We start from the raw sequence: 20,342 nt of genomic DNA on the forward strand, positions 1-20,342 counted from the left end.
GATGCTCACAGTCAGCTATTGGATGAAACACAGGGCCCTCAATGGAGGAGCTAGAGAAAGTAACCAAGGAGCTAAAGGGGTCTGCACCCTATAGGTGGAACAACAATATGAACTAACCAGTACCCCCAGAGCTTGTGTCTCTAGCTGTGTATGTATCAGAAGATGGCCTAGTAGACCATCATTGGGAAGAGAGGCCTCTTGGTCTTGCAAACTTTATATGCCTCAGTACAGGGGAACGCCAGGGCCAAGAAGTGGGAGTGGGTGGGTAGGGGAGAGGTGGGGGAGGGTATGGGGGACTTTTGGGATAGCATTTGAAATGTAAATGAAGAAAATACCTAATTTTTAAAAATGTTGAAAAAAATGTACATTTGATATTTTTGTCTTGTTTCTTTTTTTGTTCCTTTTGATATGTGTGTGTGGTGATTTCTTGGCTTTGCAGGATTATTTGAGAGAGAAAGAATATGAAGTTGAGTGGGTAGGGAGTTGGGGAGGATACAGGGGGATTTGAGCAAGGGGAAGTATATGATCAAAATATATAGTGCATATATTTTAACATAATAATTTAAAAGAAAAATTTAAAAATAAGCTAAAATAATAAAGTGCATTTGGCTATACACATGAAGGAATCTAAGTCAGCACATTACAGAGATACATGCACCCCTGGTTAGCTGCAGCACTATTCACAGTAGCCACGCTATGGAACCAGTCCAGATGTTTATCAACAGATGAATGGACAAAGAAAACATAGCACATATACACAGAATGGGATTTTATTCAGCCATGAAGAAGATGTCATTAGGAGAAACCAAATAAACCAGACTCAGAAAGACAAATGCCACATTTTTTCCTTCATCTAAGATACCAAATTTTTAAAGTTTATACACAGGACAAAACGTAGATGGACAGCCATGTAGAAAAGGAAGGGTCCAAAGATAGAATTGAGGAGAGATGCCATAGGGGTATGTATGAAAATTATCATAGTAAAAGCTGTAATTCTCATGCTATTTTATATAAAATAACTTTATAGTTATTAGCAGAAAGATATGCAGAGTCTTGGGCTTGTCACAAGGTATTTAGTTGTAGCCCAAGAATATTCATTTTTTAAGATTTATTTATTTATTGTATGTAAGTACACATGTAGCTGTCTTCAGACACTCCAGAAGATGGTGTCAGATCTCACTACGGATGGTTGTGAGTCACCATGTGGTTGCTGGGATTTGAACTCAGGACCTTCGGAAGAGCAGTTAGTATGCTTAACCACTGAGCCATCTCTCCAACTCAAGAATATGCATTCTTAAAACTCCCTGTGATTTGAAACTCTCACCCTAGGTGCCTGGAAGTCAGTTTTCCACCAGCACACTTTCGATGAAAATATAGAACTCTCAGCTGTGCCTGTGCCATGTCTGTCTGGATGCGTCCATGCTTGATGATAATGGACTGAACCTCTGAACCTGTAATCCAGCCCCAATGAAATGTTGTTTTTATAAGACTTGCCTTGGTCATTGTTTCTGTTTATAGCAGTAAAACCCTAACTAAGACTCCAGTCATGGATATAAAACAAAATGAAACAAAATCTTGACTCAGAGCAGGGTTATGCTGACCATGTACCCTGCTATGTTCTATAAGTCACGAGGTTTGTTAATCTTATGAATTTCCACATCTATATGTTTCACATAAGACCTTTCAAATTCAAGGTCAATATGAACTAAAGTCTAAAATGGCTTGAGTCAGGGCAGCATTTCCAGCCCTTGTGCATGAGCTCTTTGTGGGTTTTGTTGTTGTTGTTGTTGTTGTTGTTGTTGTTGTTTTTCATGGAGCTTACCCTAAGAAATGTCTAGCATACAGTTTTCAGCTGTTGCCCTGGTTGTTCTGTCATGGGGTGTGCATTCAGTAAACCTTCCCTGTTTAACTGAAAAAAAAAAAAAAACCCTCCCTGTGATTTAGATGTACCTGTTTCTGATAGCAACACTAATGAAAACAAAGCAAAACCAAAAACAAACAAACAAGCAAACAAAGATAAAACAAAACAAAGCAAAACCAATTATAGTTGTAAAAGCAGGCTACCTGATAACAGGGGTGGGGGGGGGGATCTAGTTTCAAGTCCTAGGCCTTCCACATGTAAGCTGTCATTCTGATTTGTATTATTACAGCTTGTTCTTGCTAATTCCTACTTTTATTTCCTTTCTAACCATGAAATCTCTGCCTGTACTGGTATCATGGGAGGACAAGGACAATGAGGAGGACAAGGAAGAGTAGAAAAAGAAGAGAGAAGCAAGAAGGGAGAAGGAGGATGTCTTAGTCAGGGTTTCTATTCCTGCACAAACATCATGACCAAGAAGCAAGTTGGGGAGGAAAGGGTTTATTCAGCTTACACTTCCATACTGCTGTTTATCACCAAGGAAGTCAGGACTGGAACTCAAGCAGGTCAGAAATCAGGAGCTGATTCAGAGCCATGGAGGAATGTTCCTTTCTGGCTTGTCTTCCCTGGCTTGCTCAGCCTGCTCTCTTATAGAACCAAGACTACCAGCCCAGAGATGGCACCACCCACAAGGGGACCTCCCCCCTTGATCACTAATTGAGAAAATGCCTTACAGCTGGATCTCATGGAGGCATTTCCTCAAGGGAGGCTCCTTTCTCGGTGATAACTCCAGCTGTGTCAAGTTGACACAAAACTAGCCAGTACAGAGAAGTAGGGGAAGGAGAAGAAAGGGGAAAAGGAGAAGAAAGAAAAGGAGAATAAGGTGAAGGAGAAGAAATAGTAGTAGTGGTGTGTACTGGTTGGTTTTATGTGTCAACTTGACACAGCTGGAGTTACCACAGAGAAAGGAGCTTCAGTTGAGGAAATGCCTCCATGAGATCCAGCTGCGGGGCATTTTCTTAATTAGTGATCAAGGGGGCAGGGCCTCTTGTGGGTGGGACCATCTCTGGGCTGGTAGTCTTGGGTTCTATAAGAGAGCAGGCTGAGCAAGCCAGGGGAAGCAAGCCAGTAAGTAACATCTCTCCATGGCCTCTGCATCAGCTCCTGCTTCCTAACCTGCTTGAGTTCCAGTCCTGACATCCTTTGGTGATCAACAGCAATGTGGAAAATGTAAGCTGAATTAACCCTTTCCTCCCCAAATGCTTCTTGGTCATGATGATTGTGCGGGAATAGAAACCCTGACTAAGACATGGAGGTAGTAGTAGTCTGTTCCAGCTTAGTCTCATTTGAAAAAAAATAGACTTTTGGAGGGTAGGATTATCACTCCTCTCTCCTTCTAGATAAATAATTTTCAATGGACCATCATCTCACCATCTCATGTCCCTTCACCTGTTCCCCATCTAACATAGCTGCTAATACAAAATGTATTACTGTAATTAGAATTCCCTTCACTGACTACACAGAGACCTGTATTGATCAGTTTCAGGCATTACAGCAACAGAAACATCAAAACAAACCCTCTTAGGTGGTAAATCTCAACCAGCATGAAACTCTCCAAGTACATTATATTTCTGTCTCAGATTCCCTAGTCACCCAGAATAACTATTTCCTGTGGCCCAACAACTATAAAACCCTCATTCCAGTACATATTCCCCAATAGGTCGGTGTCTGATGCTTATTTCTGACAATTATTAGCCATTTCACTGAATATTACAAAACTGCTTCATCCTTGTTCCCCATTTGTAAGTGAACAGCCACGTTGTTACAAGTTCCACCACTATCATCAAGTCCCCTGCCTTTCCAATCAAGATAGTTATGGGGCTTGAGTGGACTACTCTGACCTTCTCTGATTCCAACCTGGGGTGAATCACCCCTCCTTAGGCAACCTGGTGATCTCCCACTCCTGTAAAGTCACCATATTGAGGTTGAACTTAGAGCAGACACCAGATCAGCATAGCGCACTACAGCCCAGAACTCCTGCACTCAAGCAATCCTCGTGTCTCAGCCTCCCAAATGACTGGGACTACATGCGTGCTCCACTGTGCCCAGTGAGTGGACTACTCTGAACAAGCACAAAGTTGGTGCTCAGAGTTATTAACTTGTTCAGCTCATTTCTCTCACAACAACCTCAAGCAAAGCATTACTCTAGAAAACATGATTCTACAACTATATATATATATATATATATATATATATAGTCCTTCTACTTCTCCTCCCCCATTCATTTGCCCTGATATTCTCTGTCAATGCTATAGGATAGTTTGTATCAGCTAGAGATGGTGAAATTTCAATGAATCTTCACATAGAGGCATTGAATTGGATCTGGCCTTTGAGCAATGAGCAAATATCTTCAGGAAGAAATGGTTACAGAAAGAAACAATTCTATGAACAAAAGGGAGAGAATTTCCTTAAACACTTTTAGGTTGTACTGTAATCATGCTTAAAGCTTTTACAGTGGAGACCTGAGAATGAGATTTCAGTATGCAGAATGCTTCGGCATCATCTGTACTACTGTAGTTCTGGATTGCACATGTTTGAGACATCTTGTAGTATATGTTTAAAACTAAACCACCCTGAGAGGGTGTGTGTAAAGTAGATCACCAGGGCCCTGGTCATAGCTGAAGCAATCACGAATCTACGTGAATCAACAAACACCATAGGTATTTCATATGGGTGTGGTGCACACTCTGTCCTGCAAATCAACCCAATAGAATTTCTTTCTAAAAAGGAAAACAAGGAAAATTGAAGAAAACATTTGTGGACTCTTCAGATGATGCAACAGGTAAGGCACTTGAAGCTAAGCTGCCAACCTGAGTTCAATGCTCAGGGCTCACATGGTGGAAGGGAGGGGTAAGTGAACCAAGTTTTTCAAGTTGTCCCTTGACATCCACAGAGTGTGTGTGTGGGGGGGGGGGGAGTCAGACAAAATAATAGAGTGTAAAAGGTACTTTAAGGACCTAAACTTCAGTTTTCTTGTGACTACTGACTAGTAGGCAAACATCCTCAAGTATTATTTAACAAACAGAAGGCAGCTTTTTAAATACATTCTCAGCATAGGAAAAATAAATGGCACAAAATCTGGTAAAACATCAGAAGATATTTATAATTTCAAGATAGGTTAGTGATTTTCTTTTAATTGGTGTAGAACAAACTTGTAGAATTACATTTAGATAGATTCTGATGCCCTATTGTATGCTAGTGTGGTAATAAGTTAACAATAAATGTAATAACTGTATGTTTCATTTCAAAATAAGTAAGGTAGTGGTATGAATCATTTTTACCCAAAGTAACTGATAAAATATTTGAAATGATGGAAATCTTCATTGCCCTGATTGGGCCACTGAATACTGTACACATGTATTGAAAGATAACAGTTTTCAGAGATGATATCATTCCTGAGATCAATTTCTCAGTTATCTGCCTTCAGTGCCAACACTGATTCAGCTCAGAGCACATAGATATGCACTGGTGACTGTTTTAATCTGTTAAATTCTATGCCTTTAACAAAAAGTATGTGTCCAGGGCAATGAGTTGCTTTTGGGTTTTGGAAAGACTCCATCCACCTCAGAGCCACTGGGAATATTTTTTTTAAAAAACACACAGCTTTCCACCTGTTGCTGCATATATCAAAATGGAAAAATAAACTGGAGACTTGGAGAGTTCATGTTCTTCTCAGCATTCCAGGTGATTCCAATACATTTTCTGTTCTAGAAAGATTCTTGGCTTTCCTCAAGTAACCTGATCCAACATCTTACACTTTTTTGCCTGCCAAGAAGTCCCTTACATTTACTTCTCACCTTTTCCCTCTTTGTTTAGTTCTCACTGAAGAGAAAAGATAATTCACAAACATCTTACATATATATACATGGGGGAATGGGAATAATGATCATTTTCTTGGGGACTGAGAGCCAGCTGGTTGAAAACCTCAGCATCCCCAGTGTTGAAATAATCTCCTGGCCAGATGTTTCCTTCACTGGTTGGAACAGGGCACAGAGGCCCCAGTGGAAGACCCTCTGGACCCTAGCCTGGCCAACTGGATCAGTTGCAGGTGGAGCAAATGGGACCCAGGGGCCCCATCAGGTCACCTTGCTGAGTATGAGTCAGGCCAGCAGCTCTTTATTTCTTCCTGTCTCTCCCACTTCCCACCACTCATCTCTGTGGGCAGCTGCCAGACCATGGAACAAGAGTCAGGCAGGGGGAGGAGGGATTTCTTAATGGATCTTCCATCTCTTCAGTGGTTTGGGGTCTGGCAGAGATAATCCAGACCTGAAACAAATTGGCTCCTCCCCTGATGTATTTCGGTTAATGCACTAGCTGCTGAGAAGCAGTCAGGCTTAGGGAACAAAATCAATTTCCCCTGACTGCACGAGAAGCACAAATCGAATCCCACAGCTCTTTACCTTCCTATCTATCTACCTATCTATCTATTTATCTATCTTTCTGTCTATCTATCTATTTGTATGTCAGTCTGTTTACTATCCATGGAGCTACAAATACTGCCCATGGTTGCTTTCCTGCCACTGATGAAGCCTTTTTCTCTCAGGGTCTGACTCAAATACTCTGAAGAGATGGCAGTGATCAAATGCAAAGTGAATCCTAGAAAATTTGATAATCCAAAGTACTCCTCACCATTCTTTCCCATGGAATACAACCTTAACAGTCACCAGTCTCCATAAAGGAGGTTTGGATGGCTGCTTTCTGGCTAGTTACAAACAGGGAAACTGCAAAAGTCTAGCAGTCTATTGCAATATCATTTCTCTGTCTGGGGATAATCCTGACAACATATCCTTACTCTTTTTCTCCTTAAACTAGCATCCAAGGTATTCTGTTTCATTAAAGTGTCTTCAAATATAATTGATGTTGAACTTTGTATGCTATTCTTCTCTTGTATTGTACCCCAACCTTGTACCCTTCCACCTCTGATAGTCCAGGTCACATGTGTTCACTAGCCCTCCCTCCTTCCATCATTCAGCACCTCTTTCCCACTTCTTCTCTTCTTTTTCTTCTTGTCATCTTCTTTCTCATTTCATGATCTACATCCGTGTGTGTGTGTGTGTGTGTGTGTGTGTGCGCGCGCGCGCGCGTGCGCGCTTACCCGAGCATATGAATATATATACATTAAAAGCTAGAATCTGCATCTGAGAGAACTTGCAGCATTTGTATTTCTGAATTTGGGCTATCTCACTTAATGTAAAGTCATAATACATTTATTTTTCCCAAATTTTCAGTATTTCATTTTTTCAGTACAGTCGAGTAAAATATTGTTGTGTGTACATACCGGTATTTTCATTGCCAATTCATCTGTTGATAGGAATATAAATGATTTTATTTTCTTACTATCATGAAGAAAGTCCAGCAACAAACAAGGATGTACACTCTCTGAAGTAGAACTATAGTCCTGTAGGTGTATGCTCAATACTAGTATAGCTAGTTCATATGGTATTTCTTATTATTAGATTTTGAGAAAAACAAACAAACAAACAAACCTCTAAGCTTATTTGCATAGTAGATTCAGCAGTCTATCCTCCTTCCCACATTCTCATCAATTTCTTGTTGTATTTTTTGATGATAGCCTTTGTCACTGGGAGAGATAGACTCCCAAATCAATTTTAATTTGCATTAACTGATTGCAAAGGATATTGACCACTTTAAAATATTCATTGGCCATTTATGTTTCTTCTTTTGAGAACTGCCTGGTCCTATCTTATTGATTGCTAGATTATCTGTGTGTGTATATGTGTGTTTCTTTTTTCAGGTCTTTGTATAGTCTAGATATTACCTCCCTGTCTGAAGTAGAGCTGACAAAGAATTTTTTCTCATACTGTAGGCTTTCTGATAATCTACTGATTGTTTTCTTAGCTGTGTAGAAGCTTTTTACATTTCGTCTAACATCATTTGCCTTTCTAAGACTACTGAAGATACCACTTCACTCTTGATTTTAAAGACACTTACCTAGATGTAAATGTGGTTACTATATTCCTATGAACAAGTGTCTTAGGGAACATAGGTTGACAGAATCATTTGAGGCCCAAATGTGATTCATTTTTTACTTCTTTTCAAACAATATCTGTCACTTAGCAAAGTTTTATTCCAGACAGCTTGGAAATGTCAAAATCTCCATTATCATTTTACATCTTGCCTCAACATTTCCCTTCAAATTTCTAGATCTTTTAGATGAGATCAGCAAAGATGCTTTATACAGAGATTCTTAAATATAAAAGTTTCAAATGGGCTCCAAAGAAGGAGGGGGCTTAGAGGAGAAGTTGCTAATACTGCAGTTTTATAGATGCTGTTGCTACTGTCCTCCCCTTTCTACCCCTTCCAGCCTCCTAACTTTCATCTGGATGCTCTTAGAAATCCAAGTGAAGCAAAGTTGTTACATAGAAGTGATGGGTGCTCAGACATAATAGGTATGAAAAAGTCTAGAAATAGTGGGGCATGATGATGTATGCCTTTCATACCAGCACTCAAGAGACAGAGGCAGGCAGGTCTCCATGAGTTGGAGGCTAGCCTGGTTGACAGATCCAGTTCCACAGACAGGACTACACAGAGAAATGCTGTCATGATACAACCCAAGTCTCATATGTTCCCATTGTCCCAACAGATAGCAAACACCACATCTCTTATCAGTCAAGTTTTACTTTCTGAAGAAATCTGCTCAAGGACATGGTGGGTTAACTTCAGTGTGCCCACAAATATAGGTAAAAAGTGAGCCAACAGCTGGTTTGTAATACTCATGGAACTTTCCATGAGAAATTAGTAACTAGTTGATACTACTGTAGAAATCAACCAGATTTTCTCTAGGAAATCTTTATCTGAAAAAAAAAAGTAGAAAAATTAAGACATACGTGCAAATAAAATAACAACTAATCTGAAAGATTTGCAGTAAATCTGAATAAAGAGGGAACTAGAAAGCAAGGGGTTTCTCAGTGGCACTTTTCCTGAATTTTAATAACTACAGTTTCTCCAGACATAACAAATGCCCTTTATGGGAAAGAGGATATAGGACTGCATTTAGCTGTTCTTGGAGTAAGATTGTAATGATGGACTGATGCAATTACTTTAATCTTACTCCAAGAACAGCTAAATGCAGTCAGACATTGGAGAGAAAAGCAAAAATGCAGATATGAATCATATTTCCAGGGAATATGTTCAGCTGAAATGAAGCATAGAAAAATTCATATCATTTGCATAGGTCCATGTCATAAAACAAGTGAAATCCACGTCTCCTAGCCTTTCTCACCACACTGTGATGCTAATAGAAATAGTATGAATGGAGTGGATGAGGAGTCCAAAACTTGTATCAACAAGCTTCAGCAGTGAGTTTTACCAGCAGTTTTTAATAATGTCCCATGGAAGCATACAAAATAGTGCAAATGTTTACATACATTTGCCTATCTAAACTTACCTTTTATTCTTGGCTGAAATTAAGTTAATCTCATTGCCTTCTTGGAATCTGTCCAGCTTTGCCTTTTGCTTTTTTTAGACCACCCTCCCGCTACCTGAACCCTAGGACAACTGCATTAAATAAAGGAAAACACAAAATAGGGTAGATCAGAGCCACAAAAAATCTGGGTAAACTTATTTAATGGCTACCAGATGGGGCTAGCCTTGACTGTAGACCAAAAAGTAGTCATGTGTTGTCTGTTTAGATAATAAATAGCATCTTACTATTAGAGGTATATTTCATTGGTGGGGATAAATGGTATTTTAGCAGCTGTGTATATGTTTATCTGATCATTATCCTCTGAGATAATTACTAATGAGAAAAGTTCATAGACCTCACCTTTATGTGGGGGTAGTAATATACTAGGGTATTATGTTGTTATTTGAAGGCAAAATGAATAATAGTCATTTTTATTAACTTCGCTACATTCAGAACTGTTATATTGCATAGATTGTAACTATGCACTAAGCTGAACTATGTAATGAAATATGTTTTCTGTTTGGTATTATTTTATTGTTAATTGACACATATCTAGAAGAACTCAAGATCTTCTCATTGAGTTTATATATTTAGATAATTAAATGCTATTGACTCCAGTCTCTATACTGCACTATAGAACCAGAATGTATTCTTCCCACTCAACTGTATTTTCGTGTCTGTTGTCTGCTCTCCTTTATCTCATCACCCACCTCTACTGATCATTGTTCATTTCTCTTCTACATTAACATCTATTTTAGACAATATTATTATGTGGACATCCTCTAAGTGTCAAAAATAGACAAATTCATTAATATCAATTCTATCTGCTATCTTATTTTTCTGTGAATTTCAAGGAAATTCTTATTCATGGCCTTGGACTCAAACAGAGTAAAAGAGTTGAGTGTATTTTTCCATAATATCATAGTTCCCAAATTACCCCAAATTTCTATCACCCCAAATCTCCACATTCTCCTCCATCCCTGGGACAGTCTTACCTCCTACAAACTGTGCAGCTCCCATGCAACGCCCCATCATTCTAGAGATGAGCTCTTCCATACAGCATCCTAGGACAGCAGCCAATGCCACCAGAAGCAACAGAGCACAGCCAGCACCTGTCACCACCGTGCACATCTGCCAGGCCAGGCTTGGTATGGCGGTGAAGCTGGCATAGCGCCCACATTCCTCCACCATGATCAGATTGTGCCCATCTCCCCGCACAGGGTAGTTGCATCTCCTGAATGTGCTGAAAGATACTGGCTTTCCAAGCTGTGATCCAAACAGCCAGTAAGGAAGGAAGTAACTGGTAGAACTGGCCACAGCGGTAACTAGGGACAGGAAGGCCCAGAAGGTGCCTACCATAGTAAGGCTGTTCCTCATGGTCTCGGGGTTTCTGTGCAAGGATGGAGAGATTAGATGGTTCACAGCAGAAAAAATCAAGTTATGATGTAGGCTCCACTGGCCTATTTTCATCAGGTTGCCAGGTCCTGGGACTCACAGGTATGCTGTACAGATCTTGCTTCTTGAGGAGATCGTTCTCTCAAATGTCATTTGGGTCTTTGTGAGATATTGCTTTCCATCATCCTTTCCTTCTAAGTCGCTAGGCTGCAGTAGAAAAGTCACAGAATTGAATTAGTGACTGCTATGGCAACCCAAATGGAACCTAATCAGCTAGCTAGCTAGCTTACAATGCTTGACATATAACATGGAACCAGTTATGAGAAGGAAGTCTGAAAGTAAGGCTGTCCCAAGAGTCCCTGAGGACCCAGCTGAATGACTTTGTGACTCAGTTTATTTTATAAAGTAAGAGTAAGACAAGTCATAGACTTGCCCCTTATCCTATTTAAGACATAAGAGGGCAGTTTAAGATGTTTCCTTTTGATTTAGAGTGACCAACCATGTGTGTACTTTTTGCAGAAATACCAAAGTGAAACTGGTAGGATAAACATTGCCTATTTTTGTTTCCTATATCCCTCACTGGGTCACTTCCCATGAAAGGACCAAGAGGCACTTACACCCCAGCAGCACTTACACCTAAACTAACTACCAAAAATTCATCCACATCCCTTACTGGATACAGCAGAGAAAGCATCTCATCTTCTGAAATATTTCAAAATAAGTTTTTCTCTGGAAAGGAACACACACACACACACACACACACACCACAACACACACATATGCATGTGCATGGGCCTTTCCAGATTCCCCTTGGAACAAGTAATCTTAGATTCATACTGGCTTCCCAGGGCTAGTAGCCTCAGTCCAGTTCACAAATGGCTTTCCCAGATTTCCTCTGTCAAAAATCAACCACTTCCTTTCCAATACATTAACCTGCCATTGCTGTCTGGCTAGTTTCTCTACTAACGCAACAAGAGTGCACACTGCAGCTTGATGAAAGCACTGTTAATTGTCTCTAGGAAGCAGATGGCAGAATGTTTCAGAAACTTCTGATTCACACCACTGCTTGGAGTTATAAGTAATGATATTGAAAATTGGGGACCCATATCACAGGAAGAGTCAGGGACTACCTGTATGAGACCACTATAATGCTAATTCTGGAGACCAACAGGAGCAAATATCACTTGTATTTGGAGGTCTCAGAATCTAGCTGTAAGTGATTTTATAAGCATCATCAAATAGTGCTTGGCACAGAGTAGTGTTACAATTCATGTTTGCTTAATGAACTTCTTTTTAAAAGATCATCAAACTCCCAGATTGGCAGAAACTTTCATGAATCACTTAATTTGGACTTCTGGCTTTACATATGGGTGAGTTTGGCTCAGTAAAGCAGGAAGTGCTTTTTTTTCCCAGTCACAGTAACCAGACACACCGGAACCAGAAACCTGATCTGATGATTACTAGACCAGAATGTGGGGACCACTCAATGCTAGCTTACCCTCCCCCATCATTTTTCAGATGTGAGTATGAGAAGGAAGTTATTTACCCAAGAGTAAACGCTAGTGAGGTACATAAGACACACCAGAATCTAGTTATTTTTTTCCCAGTATTATGCTCTGTTTTTACTCCATCACAATTCCCTTCTTGATACATATGTATTTTATGCTGTGTGTTTTTGTGCAGGAAGGAGTCGAGATCATAAATTGCAGGTGCTTACTTTGGAATGTTAGGGTTTGAAAAAAATTACCAGGATCTGGTCTCCCGAGGATGAGGCTTTTTGGCCTGAGAGTTGAGAGAATGAAAGAAAGATGTGGCGAGGGATTGAAGGCTAGTGGGGGAAAGAATGGAACTGGTTTGAGTAATTGCTGTTAGAAGTCGGGTATGCTTTACCACAATGAGGTAATGCATCTGCTTGTTAGGTTGGCGTTTGTAAGAATATGAAAAGCACAGTCAGTGCCCCATGATGGACTTCTTTCCTAATGAAGATGCTTAGACCAGATGGGGAAAAAGCAAAAGCTAGGAAACAGCTACCAGCATCATCATCACAACATTTTCTGGACCCATTCTTTCATGTGCAGTGCTCAGAAATCTTCTTAGGTTTGTATGAAAAGTAGTAGCCCTCCATTTACAAATAAGCAAACTGGGGGGGGGGTGTCAGTAAGCCAAATGACTTTCCCAAGGATGCACATTGATTCATTAAAGAGTTCTCATTTCTCACTCCCCTAACTACCACCTTCTCCTCCTGGGTAGTCTTCCACTCCACACCCCAAATTTATAATATCAGTTTGTATTATTAAAATTAAAAGCTTCCTTAGTTTCACATTCACATTTTCAAAAGTATTTCAGATTGGACGGAAGAATTTCAAGGAAGGCAGAGAAGTTAAGAGGAATGCCCATTTCACAAGACATAGAGTATAACAAGAGCATAGGCAGATGCAGGCCCTGCACTTGAACTAATGTCTCCCATCAACATCATTATCTTAAGATGAAAAGTTCTAGCATAACAACTAGGATGAATGGCAGAGAATATGAGACAGAGAAAGAGAGTATAAGCAGTGAGTAGTTCCAGACTATGATATTAAAAAAGGGAAGAAAGCCAAGCATACTGGTACACATACAGGACTGCAGAGAGTAAGAGAGTTAAGTTGGGAGTTTGAGGCCATCCTGGACTATGCAGTATGTATTCTCATACATTCTCAGATGTATGAGAATAGACAGGGAGAAAAAGATTCTGATATAATACAGAACTCATCTGTGAAAAACAAGGCTGTTAAGTGAAGTATAACACTACCAACCATTACAACCTTGATTTTCTTTCAAAAGTGTAATTCTGAAGCCAAGGTATAAGAAATAAAACCCATATATAAGTGACCCTAAAAATTCCACCAGAGAACTCCTAAGCCTGATAAATAGCTTTGGTGAAGTAGCTGGATATAAAATTAACTCAAACAAGTCAATGGCCTTTCTGTGCTGCTTGTGGACGTTGTACATCGTGGTGCGGAGCCTAGTGCGCACCACGATGTACAACGTCCACAAGCAGACCGTTAAATGTTAATATAAATGTATCTAGCTAAAGAAAAACTCACTGTCTTTTAGAATTTAAATTAAGTGCTTTAAAGCTGAATTTCCATAAGAGAGATGTGAGGCCTCCTATAGCCAGGCAAGACTCCCAGTGGAGTGACACAAACACCAACCCACCCACAAAACTTTCAACCCAAAATTTATCCTGTCAGCAAGAAATGCAGGCAGAGGGAATGGAACAGAAACTGAGGTAATGACCAACCAATAACTGGACCAACAATGAGATGCATCCCACAGGCAAGGACCAATCCCTGACACTATTAATGGTTCTCTGTTATGCTTGAAGACAGGAGTCTAGCATGGCTGTCCTCTGAGAGGCTCCACCCAGTAGCTCACTCACACAGATGCAGACACCCACAGCCAAACTGTGGATGGAGCTTGGGGACTCTTATGGAAGAATAGGAGGAAGGATTGCTGGCCCCAAAGAGGATAGGCATTCCACAGGAAGACCAACAGAGTCTACTAACCTGAACTCTTGGGGCTTTCAGAGACTGAACCACTAGCCAAAGATCATACATGGGCTGGACCAAGGCCTCCCCACACATATGTGGCAGGTATGCAGCTTGATCTTCATGTGGGTTCCAAACTACTGGAATGGGGCTATCCCAAAAGCAGTTACCTGAAGGTAGGATATGTTCTTCTATCTGGGCTGTCTTATCTGACCTCAGTGAGAGAAGAAGCACCAAGGTGAGAGAATACCTGGGAGGGGGCACCTGCTCAGAGAAGGGGAGGGGGGAACATGACCAGGAGAGAAGCAGTGAGTGGCATATAAAGTTAATAAGTAAAAAATAAAATTAAATTTAAAAAGAGTGGAGTGAACAAAGGCTGCTCAGAACTGGAGGTTTTCTGGAATGTGGAATTTTCTGTGACAAATTCAGAAAATCTAAAACTACCTGGATTGAGATGGTCACCATTATTTAGAATTAGAGTCATTGCAAGCCAACATCATCAATGGGCAGCAAGTTGAGAATCACTTCCATAGATTAACTGCCTAATACACTCTCTCCATGACTCCCATGATATGAGCTTAAAACTGACCAGGAAATTCAATATTGGAAAGATGAGATATAGATATTTTTGTCTATGTCTCTCTAAATCATGGGTGCTTGACTTACCAGGCAGGAGTTTCATTGCTTATTTTTTTTTAATCTGGAAAACTAATAAAAGTGGGCTGAGCTTACCCACAAATAGACAGAGACTCTACAGAGCATGTGGAATATGAGTGCATGTTCCCAGTGGCTGAGCAGGGAAGCACAACCTAGCAATCAGTTTTACTTGCATCACTTGCAATAGACTAATCCCCTTTCTGACAGCCTCCTAAAGCAATCCAAGGGCAACTTCATTCCCAGAACCTGGTTAAGTCACTTTATTCTCACTTCAATAACTATCGAAATCAATGGCATTCTTCATTTTATCCTAATGCCCTGTCAACTTTGTTTCTCTTTCTCTGTCACTTACAGATAAACTGCATTATAAAAATCCAGGCAATACCATAGTACTTCCATTGCCAAAGCATTGATGGGTAGAACACTTAATTTGCTGTGATGTGTCCCTTTATATTTTCCATCCCTCAAATTGAGTTCTCTATCTGTCTGTGCCTGTCCGCATTTGTCTCTCTTGATCTCTTGCTCTCTCTCTCTCTCTCTCTCTCTCTCTCTCTCTCTCTCTCTCTCTCTCTCTCTCTCCCAACAATTACCCATTTTTTCCTTGGGCAATTAATATCAATTAAATTAGAATCATTTTGTGCTTACATTTTTCCCAGTGGGAGATGTAAGCTGACTCCTGTGCCTAACTCATCTCTTCTCCAGCCGTAATAGAAGGACACCAATCTGTCCATTCCCGTTAGAGCCCATTGTACACATTTTGAGTTAGAAGGAAGTAAAACTGTTCCCAAGGGCAACAGGATTCAGACAAAAGCATCTCTGAGCTGTAGGTACTGTAGCAAAAATGGCTGCAAACATGTTTGTATGAAGAATAGGTTTATTGGTATTGGTGTAAGTAAAGAAGTATGAACAGGTCGTTTTCTTCAGCTTCTAGGCAGTTTTTACATGTATGTACCTCTTCTTCAGTGATGCCATATTCTTAGGAAATGGGCAAGATGTACAGCCATATATGTCTAATAGATATAGTTCTCTTGTATCAGGCTGGGTAACAGGCATAGACAGTTTACCCATTATAGACCTTTCTCATTTAAACATAACTTTGAAAAAAAAAACTGTAACCAAATCATTGTTCTACAACCTCTTGTGCCACTTATATTCTTAGAAGCTTTTCCTCTTCTACAATAACAATTGCTCCAAGGTCTTCTGTGCTTGATTCTCCCTTAAGATGATGTTGCTCAATGGGCTTTATTCTCTACCAGTAGCTTTGTGACTCTAAGAACATCTCACTATTTTTGACCTCGGTTTTCAAAACTGCTAAAATGCCTCCTGGGCCTCCCACCTCACCCATCCCTTCTCTTTTCTTGTCTGTCATAGTAAGACTTGCAAAACCAGATGGGTTGGGTTAGTTTGTTTATTTACCTGGATCTCATCATCCCAAGGTACAGATCATTACAAGCAAATGCGAGACTCAATCCAGGAAGCAAGAGAGTAAGTAGATACAGAGAAAGAACCACCTGAGCAATCAAAAATTTAGACATTTGAGACGGTTGTTTTGATACAACCTTGCCCCTGAACCTTTGTAGTGCACTCAGTCAACTTAATCAAAAACCTAGAGGGTCACCTCTACATAACAGAGTTAGCTATACAGAGGAGGGGAGAGTTTACAAACAAAACTAAGAAAACAAACAAACAAAAATGCTACATTAAATACTAGACCATTCTCTTTCTCCAATGTTCGAGGTTGAAAATGTAGGAACTTGTGGCTGGAGAGGTGGCTCAGCAGTTAAGAGCACTGACTGCTTGCTCTTCCAGAGGTCCAGAGTTCAATTCCCAGCAACCATATGGTGGCTCACAACCACCTATAACGGGATATGATTACCTCCTCTGGTGTGTCTGAAGACAGCTATAGTGTACTTACATACATAAAATAAATAGATTTTTTTTTAAAGAAAATGTAACTCAGGTGACTTCCCTAAATTCTATATGGGCTTCTCCTGATCCTAAAATGCCACTTCCTGAACACTTATCTGTCTATGCTTCATCAAACAGAGAGGAATCTAGCTGCACAGAATCCCAGTGCCCTATCTTCAATGGTGGTCTGTTTGTGTAGGGAATTTCCCACAGACCATCAGGCCATTCTAAGCTGCCCCTCAGTTGCTCTTTCAAGATAAGGATAAAGCCTAGCGATAAGGGAATGAATGATTGGAAAGGCATGCATTTTTCCACCACCTTTAGGTTCATAACTACCATGCTATTGCTGTGCAGTGAACCTTCTATTCCAGGTCCTCAGAATAAAATGCCACCACAGCTAACTAGAAGGCAGGTAAAATGGTTTCGCACTCAGTTCAAAATAGCTAGGATGCTGCATGGCACAGGAAAAAAAAAAGGTCTCTGAATGAAGAGTTCTAACTCCCCTGCATCAAAATCACTCTAGATGCTTTTTCAAAGTAAATCACTCTAGATGCTTTTTCAAAGTAGAAATTGTGATATCTCTCTCTCTCTCTCTCTCTCTCTCTCTCTCTCTCTCTCTCTCTCTCTCTCTCTCTCTCTTTCACCGAACTTGAGTTCATGAGAATTTGCAATTTTTCTGATGGAAACTCAGGACTGAAGCAGGAATACTCATTTAGTGGAAATGAGTGAGATTTTGGAGTCAAATGTGATGCAGACTCCTGAAGTCTTCCCCTTAAAGTGGTGTGAATATGGGGCGTGGTGGGGGAAAATCACTTCAACCCTGTGGGTTTCTGTTTCATCTAAACTAGAAACAATGGCATGAAATACAAGTAAAACCTATCATACATGGTATAAATTCCATAGCAACAGGGTTGCTAGCAAAGAAGACAGCATTGTTGAATAATAGAGATAACTTGATGTTACTCAGAAGAAAATCAGCCCCTGTCCACGCCATCCTGTCTCCTTGAATCCCCTCTAACAGTTGTTGCTCCTGGGCTTCTATTTTTCTTTCCCACCAAAAAATAAAACCACTTGGCTAAGTGTTCTTTCTTAGCATGGATTAATAATTAACACCTTTCAGCTTCCTTGTAAATCACATGTGGCACATAGTAGGAACTCACAGCTACCAAATGAATGCCAAGATTTAACTCCAGCCCTACTGACCTCAACATCTGCACTTTAGTTTAACCTGATTCTTGTTTCAGTCCTGTAATTTCAATTTAAGCGAGTCTAAGACATTGCCCTACCACATCGGGAAATCAGATCCGTTTTTTACTTGGATAGACAAGTCAGAACAAAATCCCTCCCTCTACTCCCAGGGAAAGTCTGCCTTCCTCTCCTCAGGTTACCAAGTCCCTTGGGGGAACACAGCTTGCTCTTAACCCTTAGGTCTTCAAACCTTGTCAATATGAAATAAGAATCCAGCACTGATCCCCTCATAAGACTAGGCAAACAACCAACTATGAGGAAGTAAAAATACAGCAGGCTGCCCTTGGGAAGAAAACCAACTTCTCTGCACTTTGACATGAAAGGACAGGAAGCCTGAGAAAGGAAGCAGGCAAGAAGGGCTGAGCAAGGGGAGAGCAAAGCAGGGGTCTTTTCCAGCTGCATCAGTTGCATTTGCCCAAGCTGCATATTTACCTTCTAACCACGAAGGCTGATTGACTTGTTCCCTTTCGCCTGGTTCAGATTTGAGAAGAGAGAGAGAGAGAAAATAAGAACTTCTCACAGCTTGTCAGACAGGGATGGGATTCCCAGTTGCTCTTTGCAGTGATGCCTGAAAACCTTGCTTTACCTTTGGGAGAGAGGGGAGGAGTCCAGCTTAATGGGAATTAACTCCAACTACGCTGGAGGCTTCAAACTCACCCTCTGACATGCAGGCACTTGAAGCAGAAACCAGCTCAGCGAGCACTGGGCTCTCACCCTTTCACCACCCACATCCCAGCTGCCAAGGGCTGGCGCTCTCTCTCTCTCTCTCTCTCTCTCTCTCTCTCTCTCTCTCTGTGTGTGTGTGTGTGTGTGTGTGTGTGTGTGTGTAGCCACTCTATGGCTCTTCCTCACTTGCTGAATGGCAGCTGTGGAACAGAGGTTCTCCCTAACTTTTCTCCAAACACCCAAATAATCTCTACCACAGGTACTAGGCATTCTGGGGCAGAGAGTGGTAGACTAAGAGAATAGAATTTTCCCTCAAATTGATATCTATTGTTTTGGGGAAAATAATACTCTGATAGAGAAATTTGTGACTCTATGTTAACACAACCTGACCTTTAAGAAAACAACTGAGGACTGGAGAGATTTATGTCCATGTATCAAAGGGCTTTCTACACAACCTCAAGACCCATGTTTGATCCTCAGACCCTATGGTAGAAGGAGAGAACAGATTCTTGAAAGTTGTGCTCCGAACCCCATAAACGTGTTCTGGCATATACATGCCCATATTCACACTCACATAGGTTTCACACAAACAGGAATAATAATATGTAAAATTAATAGACACAAAATGATGAAGAACTACGTGTAGTGGCACACCACTGTAATCCCAGTGTGTCAGAGCCTGAGGCAGGAAGATCACAAGTTCAATGCTAACCTGAGTTACCTAGCTAGATGATCGTGAAAACAAACAAAACCCTAAGAACTTACTCAAGCCATACATTGAAAGGGTAGTAATACCTATTGAAATAGGAGTAGAGCCAAACATCAGTGCCCAACTTATCTAACAGCACCGGAACTGCTCTTTTCCACTTGGAAAACGAACAGAGTGATCTGAAAAGGAATGAACCTTGTCTGAGGCTCGGCCCCGGGATAATGTCATCTCTCAGGTATGAGTATCCCTGGCACACTCTACTTATCTTTGGAGACCTATCATCATCTCCATTGTGCACTTCTGCATGCGGCTCTTATTCCCCCTTCAGTCTAGATGCCTTGTGAAAAAGGAACTTGACTTAGCTGATCCAAAATACTGGTGCTTCCTGATTGCCTTCAAAAGTATGGTCTGAGCACTATCAATCTTGTATTTCTGCATCTTACACCAAAAGTACATAAGGCAAAACTAAAGGAATTAGTAGTTTGATATATTCATTGGGCTATAATTATTTAATGAGCCTACTAAACTTTTCTCATCTGCCTAGATATATGCATAAATCCTGCCCTGTCTTTTATCATCTATATTCATGCATATATTCATTTATCAAGCTATTTCCCATCAGCAGTTTTTAACCATGTTTTTTCTTCCCAAACCCACTGATAAATGACATTCCCATCTGTAATAAGAGCTTACTGAGGCACTTCCTGCAGGGAGGGCCAGCTGACTTCTTGCATATAACTTTTAGTAGTCTGACATTTAGTAGTGTAAGCTCCCTTGAAATTTTAGACACTCTCCCAGTTGTTATCTGCTTAGGAGTCACTGCTTCACATATAGAACTATGTGTGTAAATCAGTTGTTTTCAACTTGTAGGTTTATGGCGGGTTG

At 40.6% G+C, this 20,342-nt stretch overlaps 1 protein-coding gene across 2 annotated transcripts in view; it reads right to left on the minus strand.

Moving 5' to 3' along the window:
• Window positions 1–18,748, minus strand: part of Lhfpl1 (LHFPL tetraspan subfamily member 1) — a 48,247-nt gene extending 29,499 nt beyond the window's left edge. The window contains exons 1-2 of one of the 2 annotated variants that reach the window (XM_021153961.1): window positions 18,515–18,672; window positions 10,340–10,946 (exon numbers count right to left, since the gene is read on the minus strand). In XM_021153961.1, coding sequence (XP_021009620.1) covers window positions 10,340–10,814 — 475 coding nt within the window. In that variant the 5' untranslated portion in view covers window positions 10,815–10,946; window positions 18,515–18,672. Of the gene's footprint in view, window positions 1–10,339; window positions 10,947–18,514 lie in introns of both variants that reach the window. The other variant, XM_021153962.1, reaches the window with a different exon arrangement.
• Window positions 18,749–20,342: the final 1,594 nt, after the last annotated feature.

This window comes from Mus caroli, chromosome X (genome assembly GCF_900094665.2).
Source record: "Mus caroli chromosome X, CAROLI_EIJ_v1.1, whole genome shotgun sequence".
NCBI classification, from domain to species: domain Eukaryota; kingdom Metazoa; phylum Chordata; class Mammalia; order Rodentia; family Muridae; genus Mus; species Mus caroli.